Genomic DNA, 25042 nt, shown 5'->3' with positions numbered 1-25042 from the left:
AGATTTTTGGTTCCACCATCTTCTCATGTGAAGCATGAAATAAGTCTCTGTAAGGGTCCCTCAGGGGACAAGAAATTTCTGATGTCAAGATTGAGTCACTCAACTTTGAGTGTCTTAAGAGCTTCCCAGTATGTCCAAATTCAAACCCAAACTACATGCTCCTTTCAAAACATTGCTGAGCACAGCTCAGGCTGCTACTCTTAAGCCAAGAGAGACTGATGCAGAAAGTGCCTTTATCTTCTCAGGTCAAGGAAAATAAAAACCCTAGGGTTCCTGACAAATCCTTTTGCAGGGCATCCTGTTTCAGGAGAAGAAATTCTTGGATAGGAGTGAACAAGGGATCCAGATGTCTGGAAATTTAGGGAGTATATGACTCCATAGTACAAGTTTTAGCATTGCTTTTCCCTGGCATAAGCAGCATCTTGAGCATTCTCATACCCAGACTATTAAAGTTCCTGGATGCATTGGTCTCTGAAACCCATACTATTTAGTGTCTTTGTGAATGTTTTGGATGATGGCACTGAAAGCACTTTCAAAAACTTTACAGATAGCACCTAAGAGGAGGGAATGTTCAATACACTGGAGGGGAGAGCTGCTATTCAGAGGGTCCTGGACAGGACAGAGAAATGGACTAGCAGGAATCACAGAATGGTTGAGGTTGGGATGGACCTCTGGAAGTCAGCTGGTCCACCCTCCCTGCTCAGGCAGGACCAGCTGCCCAGGACCATGTCCAGGCAGCATCTCCAAGGATGGAGACTCCACAACCTCTCTGGGCAACCTGTGCCAGTGTTTGGTCACAGTCACAGTAAAAAAGCATTTCCTGATGTTCAGAGGGGACATCCCTTGTTTTGGTTTGGGCCCATTGCTTCTTATCCTGTCATTCAGCACCACTGAAAAGAGCCTGGCTCCATCTTCTTTGCACCCTCCCTTCAGGTATTTATATACATTGAGATCCTCTGCCTGAGACTTCTCTTCTCCAGGCTCAACCTTTCCCCATAGGAAAGATGCTCCAGTCCCTTCATCATATTCGTGGTCCTTTGGTGGACTCTCTCCAGTATGTCCGTGGCTCTCTGGGAACTGGACACAGGACTACAGTGTGGCCCCACTATTAGAGAGGAAGGATCACCTCCTTCAACCTGCTGGCTACACTGCTACCACAACCCAAGATATTGTTAGCCTTCTTTGCCACAAGGGCACATTGCTGGCTCATGTTCAATCAATCTGGTGTCCACCGGGACCCTCAGGTGCTTTTCTGCCAAGCTGTTTTCCAGCTGAGTGGCTCCCGGCATGTACTGTGCCCCTCCAGCTGCAAGGCTTTGCACTTCCCCTTGTTGAACTGTGTGAGCTTCCTACCAGCCCGTTTCTCCAGCCTGCTGAGGTCCCTCGGGATGGCATCGTGACCCCCTGGCATATCAGCCACTCCTCCCAGTTTTGTCTCATTTGCAGACTTGCTGAGGGTGCACTCTGCCCCATCATCCAGATCAATAATGAAGATGTTGAACAGGATTGGACTGCAGGAATTTCATGAAGTTCAACAAGAGTAAATGCAAAGTCCTGCATCTGGGATGGGATAACCCCATGCAAAAGTACAGGTTGGGAGGCAACTGCCTAGGAAACAGCTCTACAGAAATTAATCTGGTAGGCCTGGTAGACAGCAAATTGAATAAAAGCCATCGGTGTACCCTCACAGAAAGATAAGCAACCACATCCTGGGCTGCATTAAGTAGAAGTACAGCCAGCAGGTCCAGGGAAGTAATCCTCCTCCTCTCTTAGCACTTGCGAGACCACATCTGGAGTATGTGTTCAGGGTGGGGCTCTCCATTACAAAAAAGACATGGAAATACTTTAGTGAGTCCAGCAGAGAGCCACCAAGATAGTTAGGGGCTGGAGCACAAGACATACAAGGAGCAGCTGAAAGAACTGGATCTCTTCAGCCTTCAGAAGAGAAGACGAAGGGGAAACCTTATTGCCATCTACAACTACCTGATCAGATGATACAGAGAAGATGGAGAAAGACTCTTTCCACAAGTCTCTGAGATGGGATGAGACACAGTGGATGCAAGCTGGCATATGGGAAATTCCAATTAGATAAAAGGAAACAATTTTATTTTTTTTTATCATAAGGATGGTCAAGCAGTGGAAGGTGCTGTCCAGAGAGGTTTTAGAATCTCCATCCATAGAAGTGTTCAAGATTCAACTGGAGATGGCCCTGGTTTGGGTCAGCAGTTGGACTAGATGACCTCTGGATGTCCCTTCGAGTCAAAATTATTCTATGATTTTAACTTAGTCACCTGAGAACATACTGAGACTCAAACATTTGGCAAGTCTAGTGGTGTTACAAGACAACCTCCTCTTTTCATATAACCATCCAAGCCTAAAAAAACCAGTGGATTGCCACTTGAAAGCATTTAGTAATCAGAAGCCCCACAAAGTTGTATTTTTTTCCACTGCAAATTTTAGTATTTTGGTCTAATAAGTAAATCTCTGCTTTCTTCACTGGGCAGGTGGTTAAACCACAACAGCAGGTTAACAGCAAAGTGAAAGATGGGCTGTCCAGTTAATTCAGTCGTATGCCTAAAATTTGCCACCTACACAGAGAAGCACCTAACGTATGGACTCATGCTTTCACTGCTGAAGCACAATGGGACATGTGCAATGCGTTCCCAGAAAATTTAATAAAATAGATTCTCAGAGTTGGCTGCCATTACCATACATCTTCAACTGCATGCTGAAAACATTTTAATCACCACTACTTTGCTCAGCAGCTAGTAGAAGCATACTGGCTGATTAAAGGCTATTTAAGGTGCATCATATTCATATTACTGTAGATATATGGAGTAAATATACATTGGTGATATTTCAAATTGCTCTATCTTGCCAAATCTTCAAGTGTTGCCAAGAAACTTGCACACTGCATATAGCAGAGGCTTCGGGTAAGCACACTGCATTCCATCTGCCGCCAAGGCCACAGCACAAAACTGTAGCCTGGCTTTATTTCAAATACAAAAAATGCTGAATGGCTTCAATTTATTTTACTTTTTACAGAAAAAGCATAGATTTATACATAACAAAAATACAGCATACATATTTTTCAATGAACTAAAGATAGCTTGGCTCTTCACACACTGTGACAAGGACAAGCATTTAAAGGAGAACTCTAACTTGGTATAACAGATGTTAATTAAAAAACAAAACAAAACCACCAAAACAGCTCATCCTTTATGCGCTATTGTTTCTGGAACAATAAATCATTCATGACTAGATACAAACAGAAATCAAAAAGGTTTGGGGTTTTTTTTGGTCACTTAGGAAAACCATCTTCTGCTGAAAATCAAAGTGCATTTGAAACTGAAGGAGAATATTGTCTGCTTATTGGAAGGAAATATCTCATAACATAGTAAAACCTTTTTGACTTAATGTCTTTTAAAATAAGAGATAACAAAAAATCCTAGAACAACTCTTACTTTACAGCAACAGAGCCAATACAGTAACAACTTTTATACAGACACATAACAAGTAACCCAATAAATGAAATGCCTGAGGTTATACAACACATCAGACACAGCCAGGCAGCCCTCTGAAAATTACCTCCATCACCCTGATGGTCTCCATCCCCCCCTCCTCCCCTCCCATCTCAAACACTCAATAAAAATCCTTAACGAGCCATCCACTTCTCTGTTTTTACATCGTGAGGGGGTGGACAAGAAATCTGAATTTTCCATGCTTTTTATTGTCATTTAGCAATCTCCCACTTAAAAAAAACCCCTGTATCTCCTCCTTCCAGGTGATGCAAAATACAACTGCTGAGATCAAACCCTTAATTTGCTCTCCCCATTACAACCCATCAATTTCAAGTGACTAGTTAAGTTTTTTGCTCTACGCAAACCTACTACTCCATATTGAACTATTAAAACACTCACTGGCTCCCCTGCTTTCTTCCCTGGGCTCCACTGCTCCTTTTGCTTTATTCAGGATGCTGACCTGAAAGCTTCATTTTTCCCCACTATCATTTCTACTTTGCCTCCAACACATTCCTCTGCAGCATAATGACCTTTCAGAGCTAGCAATCAAAATCACTACCTCCTTTTTTATTTTTTAAATCCACTAAGACAGACTTGTTTCTCCTACACTTGGAGAAGTTTTCTAGCTTGTTTTCAATTTATTTTTTCCACTTATTTCATTATAAATGCTCTTTATTCTGTCATGCTGCATACTCTTCTTGATGAATAACTATACAATCCTCTATTCTTTCACAGTCATGACTCACCAAAATAATCCTAGCAATTACCTCCTCCATAATCTCATCCCTTATACATTCTGGATGTTAATTTTTATCCTTCTGGAACTTTGTTAAAGTAACCTAAAATACATATTTTATAACAGTCTCAGGTGGAGAGAGAAAAGAAATAGAGTGTATAGAAAAACCCCCAGCCAGTCTAGAGAAACAGTAATGGGGTGCCTAACAGCATCACTAACACAAACAAAAGCAAGCGCTGGGCTGTCACAGGCCCTGGCTTCACATGTGGACAGGTCATGACTCCACAGCTGAACAAGACTGTAGAAATTTAAGTGGACACAGTAATTGGTGGAAAAATGTTTCTATTCTGATAAGTTTCACATCATAAAATCTTCTTACTTTGCATATATTGAGCATGTTCCTTCAGTACTGCTAACATAATCACTATGAAAAAGCCATCAAAACCCCCAAAAGCCATAGTTCAGGAAATGACATTTTTCTGAGGAATACCCAAACTTCCTTGATTATTAATTTGTCCATATCAAATGCATAAATCAGTGACTATGGAGTCAATTAAAACAACCAAATATATTAACTGTGTATGATTTATTCTCTGTCAGCTCATATGATTCCTTTTAGAAAATAACTTGTTCTTATCTGTTCCACTACATTTACTACTTGTAAATATAAGTAGCTAATGTTGAGGTACCACTCACAGGCTGGTCCACTGCATCTAAGAGAAAGTTCAATACATTGCTCAGTGTATGGACTTTTTCTCATAATATTCTGGGATTACCCAGGTATCCCATCCTCAATCTGGGATTAGCAAAGCTGTGCATTGCATCTCTATTTTAGATAGCGTCTGAGGCAAAGAGGCTAGAATTCATATTGGGTAATGATAAACCTTGCTTCCTTTACATACCAAAAGCACAAGGACTAGCACGTCACATCTAATTTTAGTTCCTGAACCAAGGCCTCTAAATGAGAGCTGGCTCTTTGTGTCGACAGTGAAGCAATACAAGACCCTAACTGCCCTCTAGTGTGCTTAAGAGCCTATTTCCCTCCACTGACCACTGACAGTTGAGGGCAGCAACATTCGTAACCCACCTAATGTAAGGTGGGATGAACTTAGGCCAGAATCACACAGCAATACTGTGACAGAAATGGGCACTGAAACCTGTATCAAAGTCACAGTCCACAATGACCGCCTCAAACAGTTTCTACAAAAAACTTACACAGAGTTTAAACAGGAAAAAACCCAACCAAACCCAAAATGCAACACTCGGAAAGCTCTAGTTACCTACCTTGTATTTTTGCGATTTCCCCAGTACATTTGCCAATGAAAACATGAGGGAATGATCATTAGGTATTAATTCCAGGGCCTCTCTTCCAACTGCTTCTGCTTGAGCTAGATTGCCTGGGAGCCCATGCAGTAGAAAAAGAGAAGGCATCTTTTAACACAGCTTTATTAGTTACTTTACATGCTGCAAGCACGCATATTGTATGAATAGCTGATTACATGCATTTTTAAAGAAAACCAGGCATCACACACACACAAACGTAAAATCCCGCAGAATAAGACAATAAACTCCCTCCATTTTGTTTTTAACAGAAAACACCTTCAGAAGAACAACAAAGCACAGATTCAAAAGTTCTGAAGTTTGGTCTATAATACAAACATGCTTGCACAATGATGGCATTTCAAATAAGGATCAGAAATTCAATTTATGGGCTAGATTTCAAGTGATGCTTTAAAACCACTGAGTCAGAAGGTATTCTTATATTTTTACAGAGTGTCTGGGTAGCCAAAGAAGAGGCAGAACTCCTTTTACATAAATACAGATAAAGCTTTAAGTATTGCTAGACACTGAATTATTCATTAAAACATTCAAATAGGCTTATACCTGTGTTATCAAGCAATATAATCATATTGTTCCAAGCCAAACTATGCTCTGGTTTCAGAACTGTAGCATTCCTCCATGCATTCAATGCATCTACATGGCGATTCAAATCTGCATACTAAAAAGAAAGAAAAACCCAGTAGTTTCACTCTGATTGGCTTTACTTTTCTATCATGCACTAAAAACACTAAAGAGTTGTTAATGTCTCACTCTATTCTAGTAGAACTTGTTTTTATAGACAAAAATAAGAAATGCGAAGAGAATACTATGGTAGTATGGAAGATAGAGCGCTATATACTAGTTTTAACCTGCTTTTCTCTGGGAGCCAGGCTTGTTTTCAAATATGCATGTACCAATAGGATAGGGAAGAAAACCAGCATACAATTTAGAAATCTACACAGGAGAATAAGTAAATATTTAATATCAATATTTCCAAGAATCTAAATGTAATTTTTTTGGCATAGTTCTACTACCTAACAATATACTAATGACTGCAAAACAGTCTAATATTGGGAAATGATTAATATCTTTTGAACAAAAGACCACAATCTATATTTTTGTTTATACCTCTTTATAGGAGAAAGTAGGACTACCACAGGTTGTATGGAAGGAAGTGTACTGGGAAAGCAACAGGAAAAGCTACCAAAAATATGAAATCACCCTGAACTACAAATCAAGCAAACTGGAATAACTCTCAGCATTTAACAGTACAGTGGAATTATACAAACACACACACACACACTGTGACAGAGATTCCTGTCACAGCTATCATTTATTCAAAAGCACTTACCAACCGCCCTAAATTGTAGTAACAATCTGGATATTTTTTCCTATGTTTAATTGCTGTCCAGTAGCTTTGCTCTGCCTCTTCAAACCTTCTTAAACTGTTCTGTACTATTCCTAGATTCATCCATGCAGCAGCAAAATCAGGTCTGGGCAAATTGGGGAAAAAAAGACAAGAGAGAGGACAATTGAGCATTTGGAACACAGGATCCTTTTGTATCATTTCTGCTCAGATGGTGCAAAACTTGGTTTAGCATTGTTCTAAACATACTGTATTCGTACAGCTAAGGACAGCAACTCTTCTGCTTCTTGGAGCTCATTTCTTTCTTTCAGAATATTTCCAAGGTTGTTCATGGCATGTACATATTTAGGATTCAACCTAAAATTTAAAATTTAAGAGATGATTATTATGTATGGGACATGTATTACTATATGCAAATTGCTAGCTCTGCAATGCTGCAGATCATGAAAATGAATACCTAAGCATTTTCTTCATGTTAAACATGAAAGCAATTTTAGGATAGTTCATTAAAGCAGTAAAATTCCTAATACCTTACAGCTTCTCTGTAGTATTTGATTGCAGCACTTTGATTTCCTTTGTCAGCCAGGTTTTTGCCAACATTGTAGTGCACCTGAAAACAGATGAACATTCTACCAGATGCTATACAGTCAGATATTTTGTGGAGCCAAGTTGCTAAAAATTCTTACTCCAAATAGAAACAGTCAGCACTTGCGTCATTCACTGCTGACTTTTGCTGGAGGCGGATACTTAAGATTGGACAATACATACAATGAAGAGAGCAAGACAAAATCAGAGGAATAAATTAATAAATCAGTGTACCTGTTCCAGCTATTTAAGAAAGATTATTCACTTCCTGATTTTATAAATGAGGTCACCACACTTTCCACAAGACTCTTTATATGGAGACTTCCTGCTCTTCATTTCATGTATTTGTCAGATAAGAGAAAGTCTGACTCAAATTAAATCCACCATAGCAGAAGAAACACTACAGCAATGTAAGTGTTGATTAAACTTTGCTTTCACTATAGCATAAACTAGCAGAAAGTCAACATTAACAGAAAAACTAAGCTCCATATTTCAAAAACAAACACAGACATATGCTGCTATTGTCTTGGGATACAAATGCATCAAAGAGCATTTCCGAAATAAAAATAACGTGTATAGCAACATGTTGGAGACCTTGCCTGTTAAAAAGTAGAGAATGAAGGAAGGATCTAGAGCTTTGAGATATGGCCACAGGGAAGAAGATGCATCATCTGAACTTATAGCAAGGACTAGATAGGAATAAATGTATTTCAGGACAAATCTGAGTTGGAAGATATCTCAAATCCTGCTTTAAGAGAAAACTCAGAAGACTACATTACCTGGTCAAAGGGAAGAATCAAGTTTAGAAATAACAGAAAAGTACTGTGAGTACTGACTCCTGAAAACAGACTTCTCAGCAACTAGATCAGAACTCATTATTTAAATTACCTATTTGAAATCAAATTGTATATACTTCATCTAAAACAAACACACATTGTAATTTCTTCCATACTTTGAAAATCTAAATTAAATCTTTTCAAAAACACTATGAAGGAATTGCTTCAGATTGAAGTACAAAAATATAGGTTTGTAATACATTTAGATAACTCTAATTCACCTTCTACATTCAAAAAAGGATTTTATCTCATGTATCCATCAAAGGAAAAAATCCTAATTGCATTTGGCACAATACTTGGGACCTATTGATCCAGCACACACAATTATGTTTGAACCTAATTGTTATATTTAATTGTTGAATTCCATCTCTATATGATTGTGACTATGCAGTAACAAACCATCAACAAATACAGTTAAAAGTGTTTTCCGTGCTTTCTAGAATGAGCAAAAATGTAGTTTCACTGGTTTTACAGAGAGAAAGATGCTATAAAGCTTACTAAGCATACATACACAGAAGCAGCTCCTCAGGCTGCAAGATATAAAATAGCACACAAATTCAGCATCCCATAAAACCAGTTCTGGCACAGCTTCCAGGAAAAAAAAATCCAGGCACTTCTGTTGTACATTCATAAAAATACGACAAGGCCTATGCCAAAGAAGCAATGGAATGGTACCTTTATATCAAGACATAGCCATTCATAAAGATCAGCTGATGGTGTCAAAAAAAAAAAAAAAAAAAAAAAAAAAAGACAGAATAGCATTGTTTTCCCAGGAGTCATTCAAATAAAATGATACACCCCGAAACATGTTTCTTAGGACTGAATTCTATTTGTATATCTCTTCCAGAAATTTTTCAGCACACTATGATAACATTCTTACTAAACTGGATTGCTCTGATTATATATGCTGAAGTTTACAGACTCAAAATTTATTCAGAGTAAATTAGGTTATTGAACTTTGCTGTGTTTCCAGATAAAAGATAAACTGTGGCAAAACAGAAGACATATGGAAAGATTTCACTCAATAATGTATATTAGCCCTTAAAATACCTGACTTCACATTTCAATATCAGCAAACAAGATTACATTTAACGTGATTCAATTTTTTTCTTTAAGAAGCTTTAGAAAAGTGTTGCGGGGTTTTTTTTTTTTAATGTTTTACAAAAGTCATAAGCATTACTGAAAAAAGAAATTTTGATTAAAGACTAGGGACAGAACATATGAGAAAAAACTTGGTATACACCAACCACTCAGTATTTCACGTCAGCTGTTTTTTGAAACATGTAACTTCTTCATATGCATTTCTATCTCAAAAGCAGCAGCAGAAAGAATATTTTTCTCATGTAAACAGAATTGCGCAGACTGCAGAAACCTGACAGATATCAATTCCCTCAAGTCAAAACATCAAATGAAATATTAAGTGTACATGTATGTTTTGTGAACTGAACTAAAAAGATGTACTATAGTTTATTAAAACTGATAGGAAAACTATTGAAATAAACTATTAGCATTTTCGATGGTGTGTTTCTTCTGTCCTCAGATATAGCTTCCGTGTGAAAGGAAATGGTGTTTCTATACAATACCGCTGAAAAGGAAGAGCTTCTCGTTATATGTCAGGTTCCCAATTTTCCTTCAAGCGAAACTGTAGCTTTAGTTCCCCTTAATATGGTGGCGACAGAGACGGGAAGAGAAGAAAAACTAAACCAAACATACCGAAAGAACTCCTCAGCGTACTGTAATTATCCAGTGACAAAACCAGCTCCACAATGGATTATAATAGATCCTGCTCTTCAGAACAGAGTCAGCAGCAGGTTTCCAGGCATACACACTCATCTGGGAGGTGCAGGTGACTTTTGCGGTACAGCCACGTCTCTCACTTCACTGGCCATGACAGAGAGCTGCCAAGATCAGCTTCAGCTCTGCTCCCCCAAACCAAGCCTACAATATCCACCCGCCCTCCGCTAAGCACAAGGCTGTAACTCTCCTCGACTTCTCCCGCGAGCCCTACCTGCACAACGTGGGGACACAAGTCCTTTCTATATACCAACGGGCAGGAAGAATCTGGCCTTTAAAAATGAGGAGCCAGTGTGGTGGTTTAAATTTCATCTCTAGAGATGTGGTTCTTCTGCCTTTAACAGATATTGTGCATGCCAGCCTGGGAGGGAGGATTTTCCTTTCCTGATTAAGCATTTAAGAGCAGACATAGCATTTTGTTATTAAATGATTAAAGATAGATTCTAACTGGAAATGACGTATTACATTAAGCCCACATGCTCCTCTATCAATCTTAAACAGGTAATTACTTCACAGTAATAGCTCTAAAAGGAACATTTCTCAGGGATCCATAACAACTCAGTATTCTCCAAAATCAGGGCAATTAGGTAAATATCCCCTAGGGTAGAACCTAGTTGATCTCCACAGGCATGCGTTGTTTAAAGTTAACACAACCATGGCACCACAGCCTACCCAAAGAATTGGCTCTATGTGTTTGTCTGTTCACAATACCTCAATTGGCCTAAGAAGCCAGTATAGAAAAGCAGAAGCACTCTATATTATTGTATGTTAGACACACTTAGTGCTTGAACTCTTATTTAAGTGATTAAATGTGCACACACATTTAAATGAGGAAGAGAAAAAAAATTATATTCTCCTGTACAAAACCAAAATTACTGTCAAACTGACTTTTTGTTTGTTTGTTTGTTTTGTCAAAGCAGTGTAGGAAGAAATTGAAACATACTAGCATCTTCTAGGAGGTATACTCCCTCCGTTGGAGCACCCCTATTACCAACTTTTTTACTATCTCTTCCTAGCTGTTTATAATCATCTTTTCAGCAAATATGAGCATTTGCTGAAAAGGATGGAAGCAAAGCACAGATGTCAAAATTTCTACAGAAACATGCAGATCCTTCTGTTCAATGCCAACTTCTTTCATCAAACACTCTTCTCTTTACTACTGAAATTGTTTTCAAATTAATAATAAAACAAAGCCTTTTTGATCTTCACATTTTGTTTGTGCAGCTAATGTTGTCTAAAGGTTCTTCTGCATGACTGAGCTTATATACAAAAAAATTGACATCTAAAATGGTATCTATGTGGCAAAACACTGCAGATAGCCCCTATAAACATAGCCCACAGCACTTAAGGTAAATTCTACAGAAGATAATCCCCTTTTAATACATAGCCTAGAAAAAAATTCTCAATATCTGAAGGAAATGCTCTCTAGATCAGTTTCATAAATCTTTAAACAGCACTAAATATTGTTCTGTCACAAAGAGGTTTTACAAGACCTTTTAAGAAATTATAGAAAGCAATCTCCCAAATTCTGTTGTACATTTTCAATACTAGCATAGCTTGTCTTTGACAAACTTGTACCTATAATAATTACAGTTTGCATAAAGCATCAAGTACAAAGTTACTACCCTTACTATGTCAAGGGACACTGGTTAGTAACACATTCTGTTGTGATTATCATAACTTCCTTGTTTATTACTGCAGAAAAGTTGCTACTGAAATGGCTTTTTAAAAAATATGTTTATTAATTTCTATGCTTTAAAGAAAAGCCAGTAGCAAGGAGAATGTAGAGATTACATACAGAATATTAACAATTTACAATCATTTCAATTCAGTTCTAGGAAAAGAAAAATGGTGGCTATTTCCCATGTATTTAACAATGCAACTGAAAACTTTATTTAGATAATCAATTAGAGGAAGTAATCCAGAAATAAAGACCATCTCTGGATTTTTAAAAACTGCCATGGCTTTGCTAAAAGCTGAGAAAAAGTAACTTGGCACTTCCAACAGTAACTTATCACATGGCAAAAAAAGGCAGTAAGATGAGCATTTTGGGGAATAATCTTTAAAATTAAAAGAAACTATGTTTAATGACCTCAGAAGGTGAGGAGCAATACAGCAATGTCTAGAAATAGTGAACAGCCGTAGGGCAAGGGCAAAATCTCACATAACCTTATGTATCCACATCTGCTCTAGTTGTCAGGACTTCTTTTATCATCAGTGGAGAGAAACACACAGATCTAGGGTGCAGTCCTTCTGGCCTAAGTCACTCATTTAGTCCAAGGTGATGATGAACCACGTGGTAAAAGAGACGGTTTCTCCTCCCCAGTTATAAAGGGAGCCTGGCTGACTCGCTCAGATGTAGATATCCAAAGCTAAGGAGATAAATCCAAGCCAGGAGTCTGATATGGTGAAACAGTAGTTATGCTTTTATCATAACCTGTCATTAGATATTCTAGTACTTCAACAAAGCACTCCAGGATAAACTTGCAACATAATGCCATCAAATGAAAAGATGCCAAATTGGATCCAGTGAGCCTTTTAAGCTAGTAGCACTGAAATATTCCAAATTTATAAACTACCTGTAACATATAACCAACACATCAGGAGAAAACAGTCTCTACAACTGCTCACAAAATTTGCTTTAGCAGAAACAACACGGGCCTGGTTCTAACTCACACTAGTGTATATCACCACTGACCTCCATGAATTAAGTCAATCTATACTGTATGAAAAAAGGTGTTAAGAGGAAATGGAATCAATATATAGGCACCTTCTGTTCAGCCAAGAAAAATACTGCCAAATGTATTCAAAGCGTATTCAAAATGTATACTGTTTCAGTCTAACAACCTTTGAAATCAACTTAAGTGCAGGACCGTGCAAGTTCAAATGTGTGACGTACTCCTAGGCATGTTTAACCAAGATCTGTAATGTTTCTTTCTCTCTCTTGGAAAAAAAAATATCTATATAATATATATAACATAGATATTTAAAATATTTTAAACATTTTAAATAAATTTTAAGATATTTAAAATGTTTAAAAACCTGCATTGTGAACTTTTTTTTTTTAAAGTTAAAATCTTTGTAACTTCATTACGGTGCCTGATTATTTCCAATAAATTTTAAAATCACTGGCAACATTTATCAAAGTTGATCCTAAATTTCATCCTCTTGAACCAGATGCATCCATCACTCAAGGGGGTAGATTCACTACTATGCCAGACAACCTGATTTAATGCAGTTTCCACACCTCTATCGAAAGAGATGGTTAAAGAAGATGAGTCTTGAAATTAGAGAAAACACTGCTGTAGCTACTTGTTACTCAGCATTAAGTTGACTCTACACTGCTCACATACAGACAACCTGGAATTGAAAAGAGCTGCAGAGCTGTACCACAAAACACGAAGTAGGAACAGCAGCTTTTGTTGCTGGTTGGGAGACACCTGGAGATTCTGGGACCCTGCTACATAAGGGAAGTAAAGCATGACCACATTACACTTATTAAAGATGTTTCAAGAACAACAAGAAAAAGCTATTACTTGTGTTCCATCTTTTGGTCTGCATCAGGCTCCCACTGAAATAAATGGACCACTGAAAGAAAGTCCTGTGGAGTCATTTTTAAAGGAAGCCTGCAATTTCAAGACAACAACAGAAGATCAGAACAGAACCTAGTTCCAGTTTTTACATTTACCTTTGTCAAAACTGAATAAATATAGCTGAGTCCATAAAGAAAAAAACAGATTGGCTCTCACACATGGACTCTAATGCTGTTGCCTAGAAAAGTTCCCTACTACTGTGATTTTAAAGTTACTCCTTCAGCAAAATTGGAACGTGAGCCTACAAAACACTCCCTGTTCACATCACCACGCTTTCCATTTGCGCAAGCTGTCACTAGCAGCAATACAGCTCAGGCGTGTCTACATGACCCAATGTTGACAAACACAAGCTCATTTTCCCTGTACACTCATTGGCTTTGAACCAGCTGCATTAGTTCAGTAGCTTGCACACAGCTTATCGGCTCAAGCACAGCACTGTGAGAACACAGCTACACAGCTTCCCAGCCAGACATGGCTTGAGTCCAAGGAGCTTGGAGCACAGGCAAAGAGTGTGGATCTGTCTAAAGCACTCTTACCATGGCAGATGGATGGAGTTACATACAAAGAAACAGATTGCGTTTGCTCCATTTATAGCATGCGCTTGTCATCCAGAAGACAAGCTATGCTGAGGTCATCATTAAAAAGGAGGTGGTTGCCGACCACTGCCACACAATAAAATACAACAGCTCTTTTTCTATGTATTGAAATCTGAGATTATTGAAAGGCATCACCATGTTGTAAATATCGGCCATAAATGTTTTTTACAGCTCACTCCTGCATATTTGTATTCCAGTAGATGCTAAGTTTATCACTCTGCAAAGTTGAACATTCACAGGTTCCTTTTTAAGCTCTGTGTCTTGATCTGTACTGTCTAGATACCACTCTAGATGACAGAAATCTAATCTTTTAAAACATCAATGTATTTTTATTGACAAGCTGTGCATTCCTATTCCTAGGCTCTTCAAAGAGAGCCTCTGCTAAAATTCAGACAACATCAGGGCTCTGCGGTATGCTCCAACAGATCACGCTCTCAGCTACCAAAGGACTGCTGTGGAGGTCACCTCTATTGGCAGGCTAGATTCAGTCTGCTATGCCAAAGACTGGTGTTCAGCTCAGTGAAATATCCTATCCAGTCCCACCCTCTTACTTGTTCCCTCACTAAGCCTTGCAGGGAATATTGCAGTTTTCCTCAGTGCCCACGTCTGAAGACTCTAGCCCATTCAGCCACTGTAAAAGAGCAGATGTGATTACACTGATGATATGCTGCTTTGTCCCTTAGTTGTGTTGGCTATATAAACCACCGGAAGGTACACAAAAAGGATTCTAAAAACATAGCATAGGCATTGTTCAGGTGAATACATTGCTACAGCTTCCTTACTTTCTTTTCAATATTTTGTTGTAATAACTTGTTTTGAGCAACCTGGTCTAGTGGAAGGTGTCCCTGCCCACGGCAGGGGTTTGGAACTAGATGATCTTTAAGGTCCCTTCTGACCCAAACCATTCTATGAGTATACACGCAATTGTTCTAGCGGATTTTATTAGCAGTACATCCAGTTTGGCTGGATGCCTTTCCTGAAGTGTATTCCCCTTTCTCCTTCCCCTTCCCACTCCCACCCCCAAGTTCTGAATTACAATATTGTAATTTGCACTGTCTGGTATTTTGACTATGCTACCACTGTAATTTAGGTGTCCGGCATGTCAATGTCATATTCTTGCACCAAGCAAGACTGTCGATAACACTGTACCACAATATATTAACTATGCGTAACACCTCCTCTATCCCAAATTTCAAAACACTTACAAAAAAAAAAAAAAAAAAAAGATTAAAAGTCCACGAGTGACTTACTTTTGCATTCAGAGGGCACACTGACAGTGCACTCCTAAAAAGCTGCTCTTCTGACCTCCACTGACTGCTGCGGAGTGCACAGCGCATAACATTTACCAACAAGATTCCAAGTACTGCCACAGCAAGAATTTTCTTAAGGAAAGAGAGACAAGTTAAGAAACAAACCATTCAGTTGAAGCACTTCATCATCAACTTTTCTGATTGTTTTGATGTTACCTTTTTCTTGGCTTGCTTACTCAAGAGACTAAATCCATATGTAAACAGAATACAATATCCAATACTGGGGAGGTAGATAACTCTCTCTGCAATAACAAATCCTACTCGGAAGAACAGATTACTTGCAGGAAGAAAAGGGATAATAAGAAATCCAAGTCCCAGTGTAAGAATTCTGAAAACAAGAAACAGATTCTCAAATTAACCACAAATTTGAACAAAAGTACCTTTTTCCAGTTAACATATAAACTTTATTTACACATTGTAGAAAGATGTGAGTATGGAACAGGGCATTCAAAAGCAGCCCTTGAGAGCTAATCGGGTTAAATTCCAGTGACACTTCATTCCATCAGACACTTTTAAAACCCTAGCTATAATTTCCAGAAAAGCAATGTTCACGCTTCCAGGCCAGCAAATATCCCAATTACACATTAATTACATAATTCCTATTGAAAATACACAGGCAGGAAAGGTAATGGTAAAAGCTGCCTGTCTGTTTTTGGAACTAGTAAGACAATAACAGGGGAAAAATACAGGTCACTGTTAAAGAAGAAACTTAGGTATACATCCTACTGAGAGCACGTTTTCCTAACAAATACATCAATAGTAGAATCCATTGTGATTAACCACTTGAAAGTTACTAATCTACACTGTTTCTACAGTCAGCTGAAAGAGGCACTTCTCGAGGGCAGTTTGTCTTCCTTGGTTTAGGTATCTATGTGAGGATGAGTAATCCTCAACAGGGAACTCTTTATGGACAGAGCTTAGACAACTGAGACGAGGTACCTTACTTTTACAGAGCTCACGTAAGGGAACAAGAACTCCAGGTCTGTGTCAGGTGTTTGTTATAAAGGCCACAGGCATGGTAGTTTTCTACTCTAATTTATTACAAATAAATCTCTATACTTTAATGTAGACATGTCCTTTTAGTCTTTTCTCATACCCAAGAGTCCTAGCCTTCACTATACTTTTTGTCTTTACTAAAAAGCTGTTCAGCAATATAAGCTTACTGAGTGTGTTTTTACTAGAAAGTATGACATCGCTTGTAGCAAGAATTCAGCCCCTCTGCAAAATGATTTTATCTGTGCAAATGAGTACAGGAACAGCAGAAAGGAAGGCAGGTGGAGTGTTAACATTTGAGGGGAGGAGGGGGAAGAGATGAAATTACAGAATACCACAGAAAAGAAAAAGAAAATATTCAGCACTGAACAACAGAATGACCTCGTTGTATTGAACTGTTGAAAATTTTTAAGGAACTAAGAAATTAATTCTACATAAAATCCATGGGAACAGAACCTGAAAAATTAAACGGAAGCCCTTAGTGAGCCAGAATAGTTTACAATGAATTTTTTAGTTCCTTTGGGTAAAGTACAAGTTCTTTCCTCAGTAGACGCTATGGGTCAGCATTTTACTTTTTAATTGTATGGCCATGGCCAGCATTTCTATCTACCTCCTTTCAAGGCACATCTCCTCTCTCTTTCATTATTAGGAGAAGATTAAAGGAGATGATGACTTGTAAGAAGTAGGGGCAACAACACACATAATTTCCTACTCTGTTCTGAGCACATACTACTTTTTACCGCCTACAGTGTTAAGGATCTCAAAATGCCATTTCAGGAGAAAAATAAAGCAGCCATCCATACTTCCTCCTCCTCCTCCAACTCTGTTTCCCACTAGTCAGTGTACATTGATGGGCCCAAATTGGGATAAAACTGTAATGACAGCTATAAATATTTATTGGAACTGCATTTGCTAGACACTGGTTGCACTGAATTGTTAAAATTATCAGTAGTGGATTTAACAAAATAATACTGCACTCAAGTTGGCCAGGCATTTAAAATTCATCACTGTCTCTTACCTTCTCTTATGGCTGTCTTCTGAGCACAGAGCTTGGCATATCAGACCAATTAGGCAGAACCAGAGTGCTGCTAGTGCAATTATCCTCCAGTCACTGACGGATTTAATGAGGGGTATGCAGCCCATTGACCAATCAAAACACAGCCACCAGGGACACAACAGCAACCATGCATTCAAGGAATAGTAGTAATTATAGTTTATAGCCTGTCAGTCAAACAGAAAACAAACATTTATTTGAGACTAAACTTGAGGGGGGGAGGCAACTTTAGTTCTTCTCTCTGCTATCATTTCCCTTATCACAAAATACATCTTATACAATAAAAAGGCCTTAAACACTGTTATACTACAACTAGTTACATATCCATTTATTTTACAGCTGTGAAATTAATTTTTATTTTTTTTTTTAAACATAGCTAAATGGGTCTCCTATTCAGAGCAGGGAAATGCAGTTCTGTGCTGTCCAACCAATATCCACCTGTAAAAAGAATAATCTCCTACAATAGGAGAAAATGTCAAAAGACAGCACCTACTGTCTTTGCCCTTCTTTCTCCACCTCCAGAAAGAGCCTTAATGCAGTCAGAGATATAAAGCCAAGACATACTCCAAATGCACCAGACCAGAACTTTATGCTGTTTTCTTCAATTGTGAAAGAAGAGATGAAAAGTCAAGCACAGTATGTGGAAAAGGGATGAAACCCAGCAAAAGCTAAATCCTTGAATGCATGGGAAAAATAGTGAGTAAATGGAAATGTGCTGCCATGTGTGCAGTGCATGCTAAATTGAATGCAAAGAATATACAAGGTATACTATTTTAAAAAATTGCAGAAAATCATCACAGCAGCACAAGTGACGGTGACTCATCACACATCTTGAAATATAAAGACTGCCCACTCTACTGTTTCTTTGAAGCACAGAAAATTTGATTTGATGACAAAGACAAATGTTCTGAGCTGGCCAGAAAAAAGCCACTTCATAACTTACTCTCACAAACAGACTGTCTGCAAATGAAGCTGGGTTGTCTACTTCAGTGAAAGCCGGTGGCCCTGTGCCCATAATCCTCCAGCGTATATAAAGTATACTGGCCCCTCCAGACATCAGAAGAGTTATCCTGAAAAGCAGCCCCTTTCTTAACAGCACAGCATTCTACAGGAAAGAAAGAAAAAAAACCCTCATATAAAAACCATTATTTTTTTCTCTTCCCCACTACATTCACATTCTTTTCACCACTACCTCAGACAGAAGAGGCTATTCCTGTGCATTTTTGATATTAGACTTGACATTGTTATTATTTTTGCCGTTACTAGAAAGCTCTCAAACTTCACTATGCTTTCATTGACTAATTGCAAAATATTTTTTGCAAACATTTTCATTTTCTTCTCAATCGGAAAACTTTTTTTATTCAAGAAGTCTCTCTTCTACAAATCCTCAGTAACTCTATAGCTGATGTAATTTTTTACACAGCAATTTCTGATAGGGAATTTGAACAGTATACAGCCTTTAGTATACAGCGTATTAAATTGATCTATCTTGTTTTTTTAAAATGGAGGATGGTTACTTTGTGAACTTTGTTTTAAATAGCTATATCCAGTTGACTGCTTATCATTGAAAGTTTTTGTCCACTTAGGTCTCTTTAGAGGTAAAATTACATGCATACAAAAGAAAACTGCAGAGTTAGAAACTGGGAGGAATTAGAAACTGAATTAAAATTTTCACAATCGCTAACGTGATTAAAAAGTTGATGACAGACAGGCACTCAAATAACTTCGGTCAGGCTAAAATTACCCAAGATCTAAAAAAAATTGTGTTTTATCTACATTAACTCAGTTGATTTACATCACATGTTTTACAATATACACTTTAGGGTCTAAAGAAGGCAATTTATGTAAAACATAGAGAAGTGATGTCATAGAAGCTAAATTTGACAGACATTTTTTCCTCCATAAAGTGTAACACATTTTCTCCAAGCACACATCAGTTTCATAAATGAAAAGAAAAACACTGTATACTGTAGAGGTTCTTCAGTCTTCACCAGTAGAGACTGGAAACAGAATCATCAGTAACTATAATGATATCCCTGTCACAGCTTTGAGATGCAAATACAAGCTTCCAACACCCTACCCAGCTAGCAAATGGTAACTCAGGACATATGAAGGACATAGCTTCTTTCTGACCCCCTGTGTTACAGTGCTGTAGGGCTGCCTTAGAGCTTTCTGATGACTGAAATTATTATACACAGCCTCAACAAGTCATTAGAGAAGCAAAAGATGGAAGACGAGAGTTTCTCTGAAATGAGAGATCATTTGGGCCCCTTCTCTTTCCATTCTACACATATAAAGATTAAATTTTCAGTAAACTATGGATTTTTACATGGAAACGTTGACTCCTAAAAAATACAGTCATGTGATCTCCAGTATTAGCCTTCCTTTATTCCTATCTTCCTCCCTTAGTCTGATATGCTTCTATTACCTTTAAAAACCTACCTGATAGTTATACATGATCAGTTCTATGTCCTCCAGAGGAGCTGGCACACTGATTATTCTTCTTCTTCTTATTATTATTATTACCTATTATTGCAATATGCTGATTAGCAAGCACCACCACAATTATTTAGGAGATCAATATTAGTTATTTCTGAAGACTAAAAAAAAAAAAAAAAGTAGGCTTGCTGCACAAAGACAGACATCCAATAGTACCCTGACTGAAGATATTTATTCTCTAAAATGATGGAAAAGTTAAGTTTAAAAGCAATATTCAGATGGGTTTTTAATATTTGTAGTTGACAACAGAGTCGTCATAAAATATGTAGCTGAATGCCTAAGGATAAAGAAGTCTGTAACATGTAAAAATTGATTTTACATGTTAACTTTTGTGCTCAAATGTTTACTTCCAACTTATGTATCTCAGTAACCAAAGTCACTACAATGAGGGTTATAGGAAAATCATTCCTAAAACCTGTTTTTGGAAGAGAATTGTGCTATGAAGGAAAACCATATAGTGACAATTTATAACTGCCTTATGACAGATTAACTACACAAAACCTCTTATGTCAGGCTTCATTTCATTTAACAGTACATGCAGCTTCTTAAAGGCCAGATTTCACAAATCGCCACAAAATCTCTTAGTAGGCAGAATTTTAAAAGTGGAAGAAGTGTTATAGTATCATCTTTGATTTAGAGTTAACTGAAACCTGTCTCAGTTGAGAAGAAAAAAACTGCAAGTAAGAGAATTTAAGATCTGCATTTCAAAAAAACAAAACAAAACAAACAGAGATACACTTCCGTGAAAAGAGCAGAACAGATTTTTGTAGGTGGCAGGAGCTAAAATTAATTATTTCTATTAAAAGAAGAAGAAAAAGGCATATTTGATGTTTTCTTCATCCAGACAGAGCTGTTTAAAAGTCACAAAACGGAAGCATAATGTTTTGAGCTCTTCATGCTTAAAGAGTAATCCTCCAAAAAGGTTTGACTTTGACACATTTCACAGAATCATAGAATGGTTTGAGTTGGATGGGATCTTTAAACATCATTTAGTCCAATGCCCCCTGCCATGGGCAGGGACACCTTCCACTAGACCAGGTTGCTCAAAGCCCCATCCAACCTGGCCTTGAACACTGCCAGGGATGGGGCATCCACAACTTCCCAGGGCAGTCTGTTCCAGTGTCTCACCACCCTCATTGCAAAGAATTCATTACTGGCCAAACACTGGAACTGGCTTCCTAGAGAGGTGGTCGATGCCCCAAGTCTGTCAGTGTTTAAGAGGTGTTTGGACAATACCCTCAATAACATGCTTTAACTTCTGGTCAGCTCTGAAGTGGTCAGGCAGTTGGACTAGATGATTGTTGTAAGTCCCTTCCAAGTGCAAATACTCTATTCTATTCTATCCTATTCTATCTAAATATACCTTTTCAAGTTTAAAACCATTGCCCCTTGTCCTGTAACTACAGGCCCTGGTAAAAAGTCTCTCTCCATCTTTCTTATAAGACCCTTTTATATATTGAAAGGCCACAAAATAAGGTCTCCTTGGAGCCTTCTCTTCTCCAGGCTGAACAACCCCAACTCAGCCCTTCTTCACAGGAGAGGTGCTCCAGCCCCCTGACCATTTTGTCACCCTTCTGGGGAGTCACTCTAACAGGGCCACATCTTCCATCCACCCCAGAGTCGGATGCAGTACTCCAGGTAGGGTCTCACCAGAATGAAGTAGAAGGGGAGAATCCCCTCCCTTGACATGCTGGCCACACTTCTTTTGATGCAGCCAAGGATACAGTTGGCCTGCCGGGCTGCGAGTGCACATTGCCCGCTCATGTCCAGCCTTTTGTCCACCAGTACCCCCAAGTCCTTATCCACAGGGCTGCTCCCAATCCATTCATCCCCCAGTCCGTACTGATATTGGAGATTGCCCCGACCCAGGTGCAGGACCTTGCACTTGGCCTTGAACTTCATGAGGTTCACATGGGCCCACTTCTCAAGCTTGCTAAGGTCCCTCTGGATGGCATCCCTTCCCTCAACTGCACCACTCCATTTGGTGTAATCTGCAAACTTGCTGAGGGTGCACTCAATTCCACTATGTCATTGATGAAGATATTAAATAGTATTGGTCCAAGTATGGACCTTTGCGGACACCACTCATTGTGGTTTCCACAGGGACATCGAGCCATTGTAATTCTTTGGATGCAGACATTCAGCCAATTCCTTACCCATCTAACAGTCCATCAGTCAAACCCCCATCTCTCCATTTTAGTGGCAAAAATGTCGTGGGGGGCCCTACAGAAATCCAGGTAGATGACATCAGCAGTTCTTCTCTTGTACACTGATCCATTCACTCCATCACAGAAGGCCACTAGATTAGTCAGGCACGATCTGCCCTTGGTGAAGCCATGTTGGCTGCCTCTAATCATCTCCCTGTCTTTCATATATTTTGACATAACTACCAGGAGGACCTGTTCCATGACCTTACCAGGCACTGATGTGAGGCTGACCAACCACTTATTCACAGCGTCCTCCTTATTACCTTTTATTTCCATCACTTTAATTCTGAACTGGCTCTGCTTTAGTCCCCTACAGCTCCAGACTCCTTCCTTGTCATATGCTAGTTGACATTACTCTCATTATACAGCAAGATTCTCCAGCGTTCCTATTTGTTGCCTGAAATACTCCTGCTCCCCTCACTTAGCCATTCTTGATCAAATCTACTGTTTCAGTTCTAGAGATACCCCTTTCACTGATCTTCCTCTGAAGCTCCTCACTTCACTCTTTGCAAAGGAATTTAAAAGCCCCATAGGACTTGTGCTACTCAGAAACATGAGCAAGGCTTCTCTGCAGTGAAACCACTGATCGATGCAAAGTACAATGAATATTCCTTTGCCTTGCTGAACCTTGGATGAGAGGCAAATGATGTAGCTCTTGAACAGTAGTGACATTCTAGTAGGCTGTTAGTCTATTTGGCTGCTATCAATCATTCACCCGAAGCTGATTGTTTCTGTGATTTGTTTGCCAGTGCAAATACTAGGTGCCAGATTCCACTTGAGCCAGTACTAGATAAAGCAATATCAACAAAAGTCAGAAATTCGATCTTTAGTGACTATGTGTGCTTACATATTTTTTCCTTTAAACTCCCAAGCTACTAGGAACTGTCTCCTGTTTGGTAATTTGTATTATGAAAAAAACAGTGTAATACTTTTAGTGGGATTGGCAAAGTAGACATAATAATTTTTTTAATGTACTTTTTCAAATTACTAATTTGAGAATCTGCATAATCTCTCTCTCGCTCTTTACTCTGACCAAACTGTGTTAAACAACCGTTTCAGGCATATACCTACTGACCCTGGAGAACTTCTTGCATCGAGCAGTCAGCTCTTCCGTACCATATTTTTAATGTACTGTTGAGAGAAGTGTGGAATGGATTTCACTCTGCAATGCAATTCTAATGCTGTCCCATTATGACTCATGTTGCTGCAAAGATGTCATAGCACGTTGCCTTATTAGGCTGAGTGTAAATAAGTCTGTCTTTTTTTTTTAATTCTCAACAACAAAACTGTCAGAAGTTCTATCTTTGTCTTTTAGTACATGACTGTCTGAATGGCCAGAATGAACAAAACCTCTGAGGACTCACCTCCAATGACTTGTCCTTATGTAGTAACTTTTGAATAAGCTCCAAAACATTTAGCTTGTTTATCACCAGTGCATCAAACACTGCATTCAAACCCTAAGCAACCAAGAGAAAATTAAGAACATAAGATGGAGCAGCTATCCACAAATACATTTTTTTTAAATACATCTTAAATTTACTTCTACCATGAGTTATTGTACATCTTAATTCTGATTCCAAACAAGTAGAGAGATACATTGGTAGTAATGATGGCAGAATGGTAAATTGAGAACCTGAGCTCAGATGAGGAGAATATCATGTTACTGTAATGGGGATTCTTCTGCTACATGGAATAACCCTTCGGGGAATACCATGTACCACCAAGCTAGACCCCATACACATGGTCACAACAGTATTCTGCTCTCCATCTTCTTTCCCAAATGTTCCACAGCATAAATGCTGCAGTCAAAAGGTAAGGCTTCTGTCAGTAAGGTGGAGTTTCTTTAAGCCTTCTCCTTATTTTTGGCTGTGCAGCATGGTATCTTTTGACTGTCAGGTTTCAGAAATACTGTTTTTAAAGGGTATATAAATTGTCACAATAAACAAAGGCTCAAAAAGATTTAGCAGAGATATCAGGCTTGCTTTTCTTGCAATTATACCAGTATACACAGTGGAAGTTGCTGGGGAAAAAAGAAAAAAAGTAAAGCTCTATGTGACATCAGCCACTACCCATAAAACTAGAACATATTCAGTGCTTTGCAGGACTACACTTGCACATACTACCCCAAGCAAGCAACCAAAATGTATCCGGGGTAATTCTGTTGAGAGGACCAGCAAAATCCAACTTCAGCCTTTTCCCTTCAACGTTTCAGCAATCACCAGCCATGACAATCCTTGAATATTTAGCCCATATCCTAATAACTTTGGAAATTACCTCAAAGTGCTAAATGGAAAAAAGACAGTAAAAATAGTTCCAGATGAGGCAAAGAGTTAGTACACTGGGAGACCACAAGTCTCTTTCTAACAGTCAAAGGGAGAAGACAGAAAATAGGCTAGAGAGTGGAGAGTTCTACGTAGAAACACCACCTGGCAGCTAAAAGGCTTTTGGCTCACTTGCATGGACACAGGAAGGCAAGAATCCTGCTGAAAAACACATTCAGCCTACAAGCAATCTTTTTAATGGGTGATTTACCCCTTCATCTCTCTGACCCGTGCCCCTCAGCACAACGATAAATATAGTCATCCTTGCAATGCAACAGCAAACAAATAAAAAACCCAGATCCAGTAACGAT

General features: G+C 38.6%; 1 protein-coding gene across 5 annotated transcripts in view; it reads right to left on the bottom strand.

Annotated features, from left to right (window-relative positions):
- TMTC4 (transmembrane O-mannosyltransferase targeting cadherins 4) overlaps window positions 1-25042 on the bottom strand; it is a 60643-nt gene that overhangs the window by 6805 nt on the left and 28796 nt on the right. For 4 of the 5 annotated variants that reach the window (XM_075045905.1, XM_075045906.1, XM_075045907.1 and 1 more), the window contains 10 exons: window positions 23775-23867; window positions 18648-18809; window positions 17669-17871; window positions 15814-15985; window positions 15598-15729; window positions 7474-7553; window positions 7193-7300; window positions 6929-7070; window positions 6142-6256; window positions 5542-5654 (listed from right to left, as the gene is read on the bottom strand). In XM_075045905.1, the coding sequence (XP_074902006.1) occupies window positions 5542-5654; window positions 6142-6256; window positions 6929-7070; window positions 7193-7300; window positions 7474-7553; window positions 15598-15729; window positions 15814-15985; window positions 17669-17871; window positions 18648-18809; window positions 23775-23867 (1320 nt within the window). Of the gene's footprint in view, window positions 1-5541; window positions 5655-6141; window positions 6257-6928; window positions 7071-7192; window positions 7301-7473; window positions 7554-15597; window positions 15730-15813; window positions 15986-17668; window positions 17872-18647; window positions 18810-20146; window positions 20231-23774; window positions 23868-25042 lie in introns of all 5 variants that reach the window. The other variant, XM_075045909.1, reaches the window with a different exon arrangement.

The sequence above is a fragment of the Buteo buteo genome, chromosome 14, assembly GCF_964188355.1.
Source record: "Buteo buteo chromosome 14, bButBut1.hap1.1, whole genome shotgun sequence".
Taxonomy (NCBI): domain Eukaryota; kingdom Metazoa; phylum Chordata; class Aves; order Accipitriformes; family Accipitridae; genus Buteo; species Buteo buteo.
The sequence above is the reverse complement of the archived record's forward strand: the minus strand, read 5'-3'. Positions and strand labels throughout refer to the sequence as shown.